This window comes from Peromyscus eremicus, unplaced genomic scaffold, assembly GCF_949786415.1.
Source record: "Peromyscus eremicus unplaced genomic scaffold, PerEre_H2_v1 PerEre#2#chr22_unloc_1, whole genome shotgun sequence".
Taxonomy (NCBI): Eukaryota; Metazoa; Chordata; class Mammalia; order Rodentia; family Cricetidae; genus Peromyscus; species Peromyscus eremicus.
Genome location: NW_026734286.1, coordinates 746,257 through 760,295, shown reverse-complemented (window position 1 = coordinate 760,295; position 14,039 = coordinate 746,257). Strand labels below are relative to the sequence as shown.

General features: G+C 45.8%; 2 protein-coding genes across 3 annotated transcripts; one reads left to right on the top strand and one right to left on the bottom strand.

Moving 5' to 3' along the window:
• Window position 1: 1 nt before the first annotated feature.
• On the bottom strand, window positions 2-1,956 carry Rps28 (ribosomal protein S28). Its single transcript, XM_059251959.1, has 4 exons — window positions 1,872-1,956; window positions 1,738-1,785; window positions 157-290; window positions 2-71 (listed from the first exon to the last, which is right to left on the bottom strand). Exons 1-3 carry the CDS (start codon window positions 1,908-1,910, stop codon window positions 168-170), a joined length of 210 nt encoding a protein of 69 aa, XP_059107942.1. The 5' UTR covers window positions 1,911-1,956; the 3' UTR covers window positions 2-71; window positions 157-167.
• Window positions 1,957-1,989: 33 nt separating this feature from the next.
• Ndufa7 (NADH:ubiquinone oxidoreductase subunit A7) lies at window positions 1,990-13,782 on the top strand. Of its 2 annotated transcripts, XM_059251958.1 has the most exons (5): window positions 1,990-2,120; window positions 2,925-2,974; window positions 7,206-7,355; window positions 8,296-8,361; window positions 13,580-13,782. In XM_059251958.1, exons 1-4 carry the CDS (start codon window positions 2,070-2,072, stop codon window positions 8,315-8,317), a joined length of 273 nt encoding a protein of 90 aa, XP_059107941.1. In that variant the 5' UTR covers window positions 1,990-2,069; the 3' UTR covers window positions 8,318-8,361; window positions 13,580-13,782. The 2 variants fall into 2 exon arrangements, with proteins under 2 accessions (XP_059107941.1, XP_059107940.1); XM_059251957.1 differs by lacking the exon at window positions 8,296-8,361 and having other exon boundaries at window positions 1,992-2,120.
• Window positions 13,783-14,039: the final 257 nt, after the last annotated feature.

The following is a 14,039-nucleotide window of genomic DNA, read 5'->3' as shown; positions in this document are numbered from 1 at the left end:
GTTAAAACAATACAAATGCTTTATTTAATAGTTGCAGGTCATCATGGGCCAAGTGTTGGATATCCAGGACCCTGTGAACAGACCCAAGTATTAAATAGAGAACTTTTTTCACTCCCAGCAAGTGGCAGTTCTTCCCAAGGGTTGCCATATACCCACCAGCAGCACGGTCAGCGCAACCTCCGAGCCTCTCTTTCTGACTCCAATAGGGTGAGCACATCACCCTCTCGAACAGGGCCTTTGACGTTTCGGATGATAGAGCGGCTGGTGTCATCCATAAATTCCACGCGCACCTATGGACACATTAGAAGAATTAAGTGCTGCTACTTACTAGTGGGGTGGAAAGGTGATATGGATCCAGAGAACAATAGAGCTTGGGGTAGGGGCTGGTGAGATGGCTCAGCAGTTATGAGCTTTTTGATCTTTCAGAGAATCTGGCTTCATTTCCCAGCACCCACAGCTTGCTACTGGCCTGTTAAGTCCAGCTCCAGGGGAAATCTGATCCCCCCTCTTCTAATCTCTGGACATTATCAAGTGGTAGACATATAAAGTGGAAACAAATCCCCTACCACCAAGAACCTGGGACAATTAAAGGGTGTACATTAGAACCATTAAAAAAAGCAGCTGCATAACCAAATTGCTAGAAGGTCTGTGAGATCCTGGGTAACCCAGAGCACAAAAGGCGTGTGTCTTTTTCCTTCTACAAAAATAAGGTCTCTCATATCTCGTGCTAGGACTAAAGGCCTGGCGTAATTTTTTTTTTTTTTTTTTGGTTTTTTCAAGACAGGGTTTCTCTGTGTAGCTTTGCGCCTCTCCTGGAACTCACTTGGTAGCCCAGGCTGGCCTTGAACTCAGAGATCCGCCTGGCTCTGCCTCCCAGTGCTGGGATTAAAGGATTGCGCCATCACCGCCCGGCTAATTTTTTTTTTTTTTTTAAAGTCAGGGTCTCACTCTGTAGCCCTGGCTAGCCTTTAACTCAGCCTTCCTCTGTGCTGAGATCAAAGAGACCCAAGCCAAGGCAGGGTCTTACCCTGTAGCCCAGGCTTAACCTTGAATTCCTGATCCTTCTGGAATTACTCCACCACCCCAAAATACCTCTTCCCCACCTCCAGTGTTTAGGCTTCTATCTTTGGGCCTCCCGCTTAAGACTAGGCCAGGCTGGCCCAGAAATACGGAATTCTCCTACCTCAGTCTTTTCAATAACCTACGATAGGAGACCTGGGTATAAACCAGATTATTTTTTTTCCTCCAGGAGAGTAGTCAAGGCATCTCTACCCCAGGCTGGTCTCCTAAGAAGATATAAGGCATACCCCACAATTCTTGCTTTATGTGGTGCAGGGGACTCAAAGTCCTGCATGCTAGGCAAGTGTCAGCTTTCTTCGGGACTAGATCTCACTCATTCTGTAGCCTAAGCCTGCCTGAACCTCCCAGCTATCTGCCTGTCTTAGGTTTCTTGAATTACTGGCGTGGGCTAGCACCTGATATTTTAGTACGAGTGCAGTATCCAGTCTTTGGGTTCTGCGTATGTCAAGCAAGTCTATTACCGACACAGCTCCAGCCCACTCCCACCTTTTTAAAAATAAAACGTTCAAACTGTCTCAAGGTATTCATGTTGGCTACTAAGTTCTATCCTCAGTAAGCCTAGCAGTTAGGATTAAAGGCCACCAAATCCAGCAGTGAACTGAATATTTAGGAGGGCTCAGAGCCCAGGAAGTAGTCGGGGTGTCCCCACCCGCTCACCTGCGTGCACTGTCCCTGCGAGCCGGTCCTGCCCAGCACTTTGGTTACCTGCAGGAAAGAAGGGACAGTTAGATCCGACAGACCCAGCTTTCTTCTCCTTTATCCAGGCTTCTAAACACCTACAGTCACCTCACCCTAGCTAGCTTGATGGGTTGCACGCGACTCGTGTCCATGATGGCGGCGATCTGGCGGAGAGGAGTCACGTGAGCAGGGAAGCGCTTTTATAACACGCTCCTGACCACGCTCTACTCCCGTTCTCGCGAGAGCGCTCGCGCTACCCAGCAGTCTGCGGGGGCAGAGTCGTCACCAGCGTCCTTCGGAGCGGAAGAAAGATGGCTTCCGCCACTCGCGTCATCCAGCAGCTGCGGAACTGGGCGTCTGGGGTGAGTGTTCCGGTCCGATTGTGGTCGGGAAGGATTTAGGTTCTGTGCTCCTCCGAATCTTCTACCGCTTCACATCTCATTAGCTCAGTGGGGAGTCCAGGATCCCTCAATTTGTGACTCCATTAGTCCGGGACTCAAGGTCCTAAGTGTTATCTGGTCGGGTTTCCGGGATTCCCTTGTCCCCATACCTCGGCTTTAGATGCCTAGCTTTAGCTTCTTCCTGCCCCTCCTCCTCTCCTGCCCTTCTCTCCCCGCCTCACTTGTCTCCCACGTCCCACTCAGTCCCGGAGTTCTGTAGTCCCCGTATCCTAGCTTTGAATCTTATGGCCGTAGTTTTCTCTTGTTTTGGAAAGTCGAGGAAGAGTATTTAGGTTTCGCAAGAAAACTAAAGGTCAGGGAAGTTATAGATTTCGGCAGCTCCTGGTTGGAGATGTACAAGAGGAAGAGAGGTAGCCATGCCCTTTATGTTTGGGTCCAAGAAAGGCGTATTCAGCACAGCAGGTCAGCAAGCAAATATTCAGGTGTGTGGCTCTTCAGAGAAAGTGAGAATTTCCATAATGTTAGGGCAGGCTTGTTTAGTATATTGACCCATATCTAAAGAAGATAAAGGGAGAAGGAAAAGAGGAAGGCTTTTAAAGTTAGGTCTTGGAAAGGCTCAAAAACTTGGTAATGTTCTGTAAGCCACTGCCCCAGCTTTCTTCTTCATTTGCAGGGCCTATATCCATATCTTGACTGACCACACCTGTTCACTAACCCAATCCTGGGGTTCCCAACAGTCTGACCTCTTCTCTCCTCTTCCCACAGCAAGACCTGCAGGCGAAGCTGCAGCTGCGCTATCAGGAGATCGCCAAGCGGTGAGCAGGCTTTGCTTGCTGCCCCACCCCCTCCCCCGAACTCATCCTGCCGTTCCTCCACCAACCCTAAATCTGAGGCTGGTCATAGTGGTATAACCTTTACTCTCAGCACTCAGGAGACAGAGGCAGGCTGATTACTGTGAATTCAAGGCCTACTTGATTTACGTGGTGAGTTCCAGGCCAACCAGGGCTAGCTACATAGTGAGAGACTGAAAAACAAATGAAAAAACAGCCTCTTGGCTTTTGCTGGGTTTAGAATGAGCTCCTCTGTGAAAACTCAGCAGAAGCCAAGGGGCAGAAGCCAAGGGGAGCATCTGAAACAGAGCACCCAACCTGGCCCCAAATTTGTCATGTAGCCTAGAGTATGCCCTCACACTCATGATTCTGCTTCAAGTTCGGGGATTCCAGGAGTGTACCACCGTACCAGGTTTATGTGGTGCTGGGGACAGCTTCATGAATGTTAATCACTTAAATTTAACTATGCCTTAAATTCTTATACTTATCTTTTTTTCTTAAAAATATTTTTAGATTTATTTTTACATGTGTAAGTGTTGTGCCTGCATGAGTTTATATGTATCATGTGTGTGCCTGGTGCCTGTGGAGTTCAGAAGATAGAATGAGATCTCCTGGAGCTAGAGTTATACAGATGGTTGTGAGCTACCATGTGGGAATCAAATCCTGGTTCTCTGCAAGAGCAACAGTGAGCCATCTCAACAGCTTCTATCCTTACTTCTTATGTGGATGTTGTCTAGGAGGGAGAAACATTGCAGAGAAATAAATACAGCATGTACGTACATACATACACACACACACACACACACACACACATACACATATATATAATTGTACATATATATATTGGCTTTTCGAGACAGGGTTGCTCTGTGTAGCTTTGCGCCTTTCCTGGAACTCACTCTGTAGCCCGGGCTGGCCTCAAACTCACAGAGATCCTCCTGCCTCTGCCTCCCGAGTACTGGGATTAAAGGCGTGTGCCACCACCACCCAGCTTATTTATATTTTATTGAGACAGGTCTTTATATATAGTTAGCCTGAGGTGGTCTCTCACTCTGATCTGCCTGCCATGTGCTGGGTTGACTGGGCATGTGTTACAACGCCTGTCCAGAGGCAGAGTCTTACACTGTATTCCTGATTGGGCTTGGATCACTCTTATCAGGTTGCCCTTGAACTCAATGAGATCCTCTAGGGGAGATGGTTCAGCAGGTTGCACTGAGGTACTGGGCTTACAGGCCATGAACTAGCAGCTTCTTTAGGATGAGGGCGCCCTCTAGTGACTCATGTGGGTCTTGGCATTAGATGACTGGTTCTTTTTTACTTTGCTGTGTACAGATGATGAAAGCTATGGCTTAGCATATACGTTTTTCAGGCAAATTCTAAGTTTCACATATTGTTTGTCCTTTTAGAACTTTATAATTGTCATTTTTTTTTTTTTTTTTTTTTTTTTGGTGTTTCAAGACAGGGTTTCTCTGTGTAGCTTTGCGCCTTTCCTGGGACTCACTTGGTAGCCCAGGCTGGCCTTGAACTCACAGAGATCCGCCTGCCTCTGCCTCCCGAGTGCTGGGATTAAAGGCGTGCGCCACCACCGCCCGGCATAATTGTCATTTTTTTCTTTTTAAAATTACTGCATTTGTGTGTGTGTGTTTGTGTTTGAGTGTAGGTCAGAGGAAAACTTGTGGGAGTAGTTCTTCTTTCTCTGCCATTTGAGTCCTGGAGATTGAGTTTAGGTAGTTAGGCTTGGTGGCAAGCACTTTTGCCCAATGAGCCATCTTGTTGGCCATTACTTTGTTTTTCTCTTATTTGTTTGTTTTTTTGAGACAGGATTTCTCTGTGTAGCTTTGAAGCCCTTCCTGGAACTCACTCTCTAGTCCAGGCTGGCTTCTAACTCACAGAGATCCGCCTGCCTCTGCCTCTCGAGTGTTGGGATTAAAGGCGTGCGCCACCACTGCCTGGCTTGTTTTTAAAAATTTTTTTTTATTTTATTATTTTGTGTGTGGGTGTTTTGTGTGTATGTATGGCTGTGCACCACATGCATGCAATATCCTGGAGGCTAGAAGGCGTTGGATACCTTGGAATTAGAGTTTTGAATGGTTGTGAGCCACTATATGAGTATTGGGTCTTCTGCATGAACAAGTACTAACCACTGTGCCATGACTCCAGCCCCCATTGTTTTCTTCAAAAGACAGGGTATCGCTATGTAGCTTAGGCTTTCCTGGAACTTATTATTATTTGGCCAGGCTATTCTTCAGGTCTGAAACTACAGTGGTGTACCCAGTGTCTAGCTATGCTTCTCATTTTATCCTATCTTTTCTACTTTTGTAATTTTAAGAATTTTTTGGGGGGGCTGGAGAGATGGTTCAGAGGTTAAGAACACTGGCTGCTCTACTAGAGGTCCTGAGTTCAATTCCCAGCAACCACATGGAGGCTCACAACCATCTGTAATGAGATCTGGCGCCCTCTTCTGGCCTGCAAGCAGAACACTGTACATATATTAAAAATAAATAAATCTTAAAAAAAATAAAAATAATAAAAAATTAAAAAAATTTTTTTTTTGGCTGGGCAGTGGTGGTGCATGCCTTTAATTCAGCACTCAGGAGGCAGAGGCAGGCAGATCTCTGAGTTCAAGGCCTCCCTGGTCTACATAGTGAGTTCCAGGATAGCTAGGACTGTCACACAGAGAAACCCTATCTTGAAAAACAAACAAAAAAAGTTTGTTTTTTTTTTTTTTTTTTTTTTCCTTTGAGACAGGGTTTCTCTGTATATCCCTGGCTCTCCTGGAACTTGCTTTGTAGACTAGTATGGTCTTGAACTCAAAGATCTGCCCTCCTCTGCCTCCTAAGTACTGGGATAAAAGGCGTGTGCCACCACTCCAGGCCAATCTTAGGAAATTTTAAGCTAGGCGTAGTGGTGCAGACCTTTAATCCTAGGGCTGGGACACAGATCCGGTGGATCAGAATTTGATGCCAGCAGTCTTGGTCTACATAGAATTTCAGGACAGCCAGAAACCCTATCTTAAGAAAAAAAAAAACCAACCAAAACATAAAATTTAAAAAATATTTTATTTATTTATGTGTATATGTGTCCGGGCATGTAAATGGAGATGTGCATGTGTGCATGCAGAGGCCAGGAGAAGGCTCTGCTTGTTATGTGTGTGCTGGGATCTGCACTCTGTTCCTTATGATTGTATAACAGTCACTCTTAACGGCTGAGCCACTCTCTAGTTCTTGTTTTTTGTATTTTTGAGACAGTCTCATGTAGCCTGTGCTGACTTGGAATTCATGTTGCTTAGCATGACCTTGAACTAATTTTCTTCTACCTCTCAAGAACACTGACATATTTTTTATTTAAGAAATAAAATGGCTTTCAAATTTTTGAAAACTTAAAATTGCCAGAGAAAATGTTGTTTGACAGTGTGGCCAAATAAACAAATAAATCCCTAAACTTTTTACTGTCATCCACTCTGTCCCAGGCAATTCCTCTTTTGTTTGAAGCTTAGTGTTTCCTTTCACGGCTTTAGATTTCTTGGTAAACCCAGAGTTTAACCCAAGACTGGACTGAGCTTTGTTCCACATAACTCTTCCACTTCCCTCTACAGGGAGTTTTGGCAGCAGACCATACAGTAGCAGGAAGTACAGAGAGTTGGACAGGTTCCCAGGGCAAGGTGTTCTTTGAGTAGTAAGCCTTTATTCCAGCAGGGCTCTTCAAAGGGTTCCTGAGATAATAGGGAACTCACAAGTTCCATAACCTGGCCTTTGGGGGGGTGGGAGCTGGCGGAAGCCACTTCAGTCGGATAATCTGGGGCAGTGGCTCAGTGTTGTGGACTGTAATTGCTGGATAAGGGGTGGTCACAGCTTGGCATTCTAGCCTGATTTCCTGAACATATTGAGGTGGAGGGAAGGCTGCTGCTAAGCTTAGCTTTGGGTTGGGGATAGGATCATGTCTAGGTTTCTCCTTGTCTTGGGAACTTCAGGAAGGGTCCTTATAGTGACTTAGGGTAACTAGGCTGGAGCCTGGCTTTGAAGACTTTTTTAATATAGATAAGTGTCTACTACTTGCTTTCTGGTCCCAGACCTAGGCATATAGTGTGATAGTGTACTAAGGCATGCCTCTGGCCTACAGCCCTCTTTGTAGCTCCTGATCCTTAGTATTGTAAATGAGTTGTGGCAGTGAGAGCTTCTGTAGGCTTGTTTCAATACCAACATCTTTTTCCTCTCAGGACCCAGCCACCTCCTAAGCTCCCAGTGGGCCCCAGTCACAAGCTGTCCAACAATTACTACTGCACTCGTGATGGCCGTCGGGAAGTTGTTCCTCCTTCAATCATCATGTCTTCACAGAAGGCCCTAGTGTCGGGCAAGACAGTTGAGAGGTGAGGACCCTCAATATTCCCTGCCCAGAACTCAGCAACACTCCCTTCTGCTATCGGCCTTTCCTTCCCTGCAGGTGGAAGGGTGTTTTCCACAATCCCATTTTATTAGCTAGGTGTGGTTGGACAGGAGGCTGCGGCAAGAGAATCAAGAGTTCAGGCCAGGGCTGAGGGTATAGCTCACTTAGTAATCTACTTGTCTTTTAAGCACAGAGACCTGAGTTTGATCCCCAGAACTCACATTAAAAAAAGCCAGGCCTGGTAGTACATTTATAATTCCAGTGTTGGGAAGGTGAAGATAGGCTGAGGCAGGAAGCTTGCAAGTTCCAGGTGATTATAGTTAGGGGCAGTCTTAAAACAAGTTGGGGTAGGTAACATGCCTAAGTGGGTAAGGTACTTGCTGCCAAACTTGATGACCTGAGATTGATCCCCTGGATCCATGTGCTGGAAGCAGAGACCTGCAAATTGTCTTCTGACTTATACATATGTGCTATGGTATGCCCTTAGCCCCAATAAATTAGTCCAAAAATAATGATGATGCTAAAAGAACCCCAAAGGAACCCAAGAGAAAAAACTGTATTTGGTTCCTGTCCTCAGGTGCCTTATATTAAATGAGGATGACGGTAGTATTACATGAGGTTCATAGGAGGCCATAGTCTGGAATGAGTTTCTGTACTAGATCCAGTAGACCAAGACAGAACAGACACTTATGTGAAGCTTAGTTGTTTATCCAGCCTTCTGAGAAATCAGGTGAAAGATCAGTCAGTTCCCTGGCAAACCAGTTTTAGTTGGCATGATAAAGAAGTCCCCGCTAGTTTAGCCTCTGTAAGGAAGGTAACTTTGAACTGACCAATCATTTTGTTTGGCTTCTGTTTCCTTCAGCTCTTTTGTGTCTATAAAGCCAGTCTCTTCTCTATTTATCAATTTTTGTTTTGTTTTATAGAATGAGGCGAAAAGGCTGGTGATATTGCAGCATTTGAGAGCACTTGTTGATCTTGCAGAGGACATGGTAGGGTTTCCATGGCAGCTCATAACTTTCCTAAACTCCAGTTCCAGGGGATCTGATGCCCTTTTCTGGCTCTGCAGGTACCAAACATGCAAGTGGTGTACACACACACACACACACACACACACACACACACACACACAGAGGCAAATCACCCATACACGTAGACATACACATACACATAGAAAAAAAATAGAATGAGATGCTGAGGCCAGATGCAGTGGCACACATCTTGCATCCCAGTACTCAAAAGGCAGAGCTTGAGGATGGCTACAAGTTGGAGGCTAGCCTGGTGTACATAGTAAGACCCTGTCTCAAACAAACAAGCAAGTAAGCAAGCAAATAAGCAAGCAAACAAACCAACAGACCCAGTAAAAAAGGGCTGGAGAGATGGCCCAGTGGTTAAGATTGTGTAATGCTCTTGCAGAGGAACAGAGTTCTGTTCTCAGACACCTGTGTAGATGGGCTTACAACCTGTAACTCCAGCTCCAGGGGATTCAGTGCCCTCTACTGGATTCCATAAGTGTTATGTACTCATGTACAGCACCCCTCCCCACACTCCTTACATGTTATTTTTTCACAAAAAAGATGCTGAGGTGACGGCTCAGTTGGTGAAGTTCTTGCAGAACGTGGTTTTTTTTTTTTTTTTTTTTTTTTTTTTTTTGGTTTTTCGAGACAGGGTTTCTCTGTGTAGCTTTGCGCCTTTCCTGGGACTCACTTGGTAGCCCAGGCTGGCCTCGAACTTACAGAGATCCGCCTGGCTCTGCCTCCCGAGTGCTGGGATTAAAGGCGTGCGCCACCACCGCCCGGCTCAGAACGTGGTTTTGATCCCCAGAATATATGGGGGAAAAAAGCTGATTAAAAGATGTACATTTGTAATCTCAGCATTGTGGTGGCAGAGATAGGTAGATCCCTGAGCCTGCTGGCCACCGAGCCTAGGAGAATTTCAGACCAAACAGAGTTCCTGGCTCAAGGAAAGGGTGGATGTTGCTTGATGAATGACACTTGAGGTTTTCCTATGACTTCCACATGCGCGCGCGCACACACACATCGACACAGGCACACATAGAAGCATGCACACATGGAATGAGAGACTGACCAAGAATTGGTCACAAAGAAAAGCCAATTAAAGATAAAGTATGTTTGTTGTACTTTTGTCTCTTGACCATAGCTTTTCCTTAATGAGCTGATGAATAGAGTTCATACCATACTTGATTCCTGATAACTCTTGCAGAACAGAATTGATGCCCAGAGAGTTCAATAGCCTAGGCCATAATAGCCAATTTACTGTGAGGTCCTAGGGTACTCCTTAGCCTTTTCTGTTTATTCAAGGTTTTTTTTTTTACTTGTTATGGTGGCACATGCCTTTAATCCCAGCACTTGAGAGGCAGAGATAGGCGATCTTTTGAGTTCTAGGCCAGCCTGGTCTAGAGGGCAAGTTCCAGAACAGCCAGGCCTACACAGAGAAATCCTGTCTGGAAAAACAAAAAAATTAAGATTACTTAAAAAAAAAAATGTACTTTTATTTTATGTATATGGATGTTTTGCCTGCAAATAGGTCTTTGCATCACATACATACCTGGCAACTGCAGAGGCCAAAAGAGGGCATCTGGTCTCCTGGAACTGGAATGGAATTACAGTCAGTTGTGAGCTGCCATGTGAGTGCTGAAAACTGAACCTGGGGCTTCTGGAAGAACAGCCCATGCTGAGCCATCTCTCTAGCCCCAAGATTTATTTTTTTATTATTTTTAATTACATGTGTATAGGTCTGTGAGTGCATGTGCCCTTGGACACCAGAGGCATTAGATCTCCCTTCAGAGTTACAGGTTCTTGTGAGCCATCTGATGTGTGTGTGTGTGTGTTGGTAATTGAACTTGGTTCCTATGTAAGGATAGTAGCTGGATTACTGCTGAGCCATCTCTCCAGCCCTACATTAAAAAAAAAAAAAAGTTTGCCAGTTGTGGTGATGCATGCTTTTAATCTCAGCACTCAGGAGGCAGATGCAGGCAGATCTTTGTGAGTTTGAGTCTAACCTGGTCTACAGAGCAAGTTCCAGGACAGCCAGGGCTACACAGAGAAACCCTGTCTCAAAAAACAAAACAAAACAAAACAAAACAAACAGAAAACGTTTATTTTGTGTGTGGTGTGTGTATGTGTATGAGGGGGAGGAGAAGAGAGGAGACAGTGATAGAGATAGAGTGAATAGGTGTGCATATTACAGAGTGTGTGGAGGTCAGAGCACAGTTTTTGGGAGTTGGTTCTCATTTTACCTTGTTCAGGCAAGGTTTTGTTTGTTTCTCTTGCTGTGCTTTGTGCTAAAGGCTGGTTGGCCCATGAGCTGGCCCTGCCTCATATCTCTTTGTAGGAGTGTTGGGGTTACAGATGCACACCACCATGTACAGCTTTTTATGTGGGTCCTAGGGATCAAATTTAGTTTATCAGGCTTGCATAGCAAGCACTTTTACCCACTAAGCCATCTCCCCAGCCATCAGCCTGTTTATTATTTTATTTTATTTTTTGAGACAGAGTTGACTTTCTATTTACTATGTAATGAGAACTTAACTCATAATTCCTTTACCTCCAACTCCTAAGTACTGACAGGGATGTGCTGTTACACTTGTTTTTTGTGATGCTCGGAGTTGAACCCAGGGCTTTTGGTATGCTAGATAAACACTGTAGTTGTTCAGTCCATGAGGCTGGATGCCTCAGCTCGTCTTCAGTATAGGCTGGAATCCCAAAGTAGGCTCTAATGCCAGACTTCCTAATGAGAGAGCAAGCAAGCAAGCAAGCAGGCAGGAAGAGAGAGAGGAGAGGGGGGGGGGGAGGGAGGGAGGGAGAGGGAAGAGGAGGAGGGGGAGGGAGGGGGGAGGGAGAGAGGGGAGGGGAGGGGAGAGGAGAGGAGGGGAGGGGGAGGGGGAGAGGAAGGGGGAGAGGGGAGGAGGGAGAGGGGGAGGGGGAGGGGGAGAGGGGAGAGGGGAGAGGGGAGGAGAGGGGGAGGGGGAGGGGGAGAGGGGAGAGGGGAGAGGGGAGGAGAGGGGAGGAGAGGGGAGAGGGGAGAGGGGAGAGGGGAGAGGGGAGAGAGTTTCCTTCTTGCATGTCCTTATATAGGCTGCCAGCAGAAGGTGTGGTCCAGATTAAAGGTGGATTGTCCCACCCAAAAGATCTGGATTAAAGGTTTATCTTCCTACCTCAAAGATTCAGGTTAGAAGTGGGTCTTCCCACTTGAAATGATTTAATTTAGAAAAATCCCTCACAGGTGTGCTCAGTCATTTTGGATTTAGTTAATTCCAGATATAGTCAAGTTGACAACCAAGAATAGCCATCATAGTATGTGTCTCCATGCCCAGCCCTGTCTTTATATTTTTAAGAGCTAGATAGTAATGACATACATTACTATTTTGCCTTGGCTGTCCTTAAACTCTCGGACTCAGGGGATCTAGTTGCTTGCTTTAGATTGTTTTTTTTTTTTTTTAAAGTACTATAGGTGCATGCCACTTAAGCACCGCCCCCCCCTCCCCATGTAGCCCAGTCTGGTCTTAAGTGTTAGTGTTGTCTTTTTACATTTCATACTCTGCTCTGCCAGCTCAAGGGCTGGCCTTAAGTCACTAGTACTGTGCCTGTGTGCACCTGCCATTGAGTGTTTGTGTGGTACTCACTACCTGAGGAAGGACAGTGGACAACCATTACCCAGTGAATAAACATGAGGACATGACTGCTCTTAGATATGGTTGAGGAGAAGGTTTTTATTATAGATATGAGTGAGAATTCAGCCAGAGGCATCTGGAAAGGTCCAGACAAAACATGGCCAGAGTAGACCGGGAATAGAATGAGAGGAGAAGAGAGAAGACCGGGAAAGAGAGGAGAACCTAGAGTAGAGCCGTGAGAGCGCTTGTGGAAGTGGCTGGGTTATATAGGAAAGGAAAACTGGGAGAAGGGAGGTGAAGCTCAGGGGCTGGAGAGGTTTAGGGTAGAAATGCTGAGAGGAGCCCAGGGAGCCTGGCTCCAATGTGGGCTTTGATATGTTAATAGGTACCTCAGCTGTCCATCCCAGGTACCATGCTGTGTGGGACCTAACACACAGCATCCTGCTCTGGAGTCTGTTCACACTGGAGTATAAGTAGGAAGGGAGGGTTCGAGCTATCCAAGGCCAGGTTCGGGCTGGTGTCAGGGCAGGCTGACTGAAGCTTCTCATGGCCCATGCCAGCTCCCAGCATGTATTCATTGGGGAAGGATTGGGCATTCTGAGATACCTGCCCTCTGCACTCCATATCCAGAAAGCTCAGTGGGTGTGTTTGTACCGGGGTGGGCATGACCACCTTACAAACGAGGGAAATATGGGTTAGAAAGGCCAAGTAACTTCAGCGCTTAAGGTCCTTCCCCATTGCTAATACAGAGACCACAACCAGACAATGCTATTGAGTGGAACACTCATTCCTAATTGGGATGCTGTCATCAAATTCCCCACCCCCCTACCCCCAGGGCTCAGGGAACTGTGCAGAAGGGAAGGCTGAAAGATTGAAAGAGCCAGTGGACATGCAGGACATCAAGGAAACAGTGCTTTACAGACACAGCAGGACTGACATACATATGACCTCACAGAGACTGTGGCAGAGTGCACAAGGCCTGCACAGTTTCAAGCCAGATGGGGTCCAGGCACTGAGAGGGGAACTGGATATGAGCCCCCATTCTTAACCCAGAACTTGTTTCCAGGTGACAACTGCTTGCAAAGGAAAAATCAATTTTCTCCAGTGGAGTCTCACTGAGTATAAGAACTACACTTAGGGCAATCCGCATGCACAGTAGTAGATGGCCAACACAAAACAAACAGTGGTATTTTTGGAGATTTTGTCTCATAATGCTTTGTTTGGGTATTTTGTAACCTTACAGGTCTTTTGCATATGTATTATGGTTTCCGATTTTGTGTTTTATGTGTGTTATTGTGTGTGTACATGTGTTTTTCTTTTGTTTGTTTGTTTTGTTTTGGTTTTATTGTTTTTCTTTATTTGCCAGCTTGTTTTGTAAAGAGAGAGAGGGAAGGCGTGAAGTTGGATGGGTGGGGGATGTGGAGAGATTCTGGGAGGAGATGAGAGAGAAAACTGCTCAGAATATATTGCATAGAAAAATTTATTTTCAATAAAAAATTAAAACAACAAATAAACAAAAAGATCCTTCTCCAGTGTTCTTTGCAGACCCGCTCTAAGTGTTGTTTTTTTTCTTGCAGCTCAGCTGTGGCAGCCACTAAGAAGGCAGTGACGCCTGCTCCTCCAATAAAGAGGTGGGAGCTGTCCAAGGACCAGCCATACCTGTGACACTGCCCCAGGCTACTTTGCCGGGTCCCCATGGCCACCTGACTACTTTTCCTCCTTGGATTTCCTCTGGGGAGAGCATGACCTAATTTATAACAAATACATAGAGCTCACATTACTTCTATTCTGTCTTGTCTTAGTATTTATTGATTTGATTTGATCTGTTATTATTGTCTTTGTAGGGTATATGAATACATGCTACAGTGTGTATGGAGGTGAGAGGACAACTTTGGGAATTGGTTTCCACCTTGCTAAGGCAAGGTCTTTTGATTTTGCCATGCTATGTAATTCAGGCTAGCTGGCCAAGAGTTTCTGGGTGATGCTGCTGTCTGTTCCTCCAATCCTGCTGTAGTAGTGATAGGATTACAGATTTGA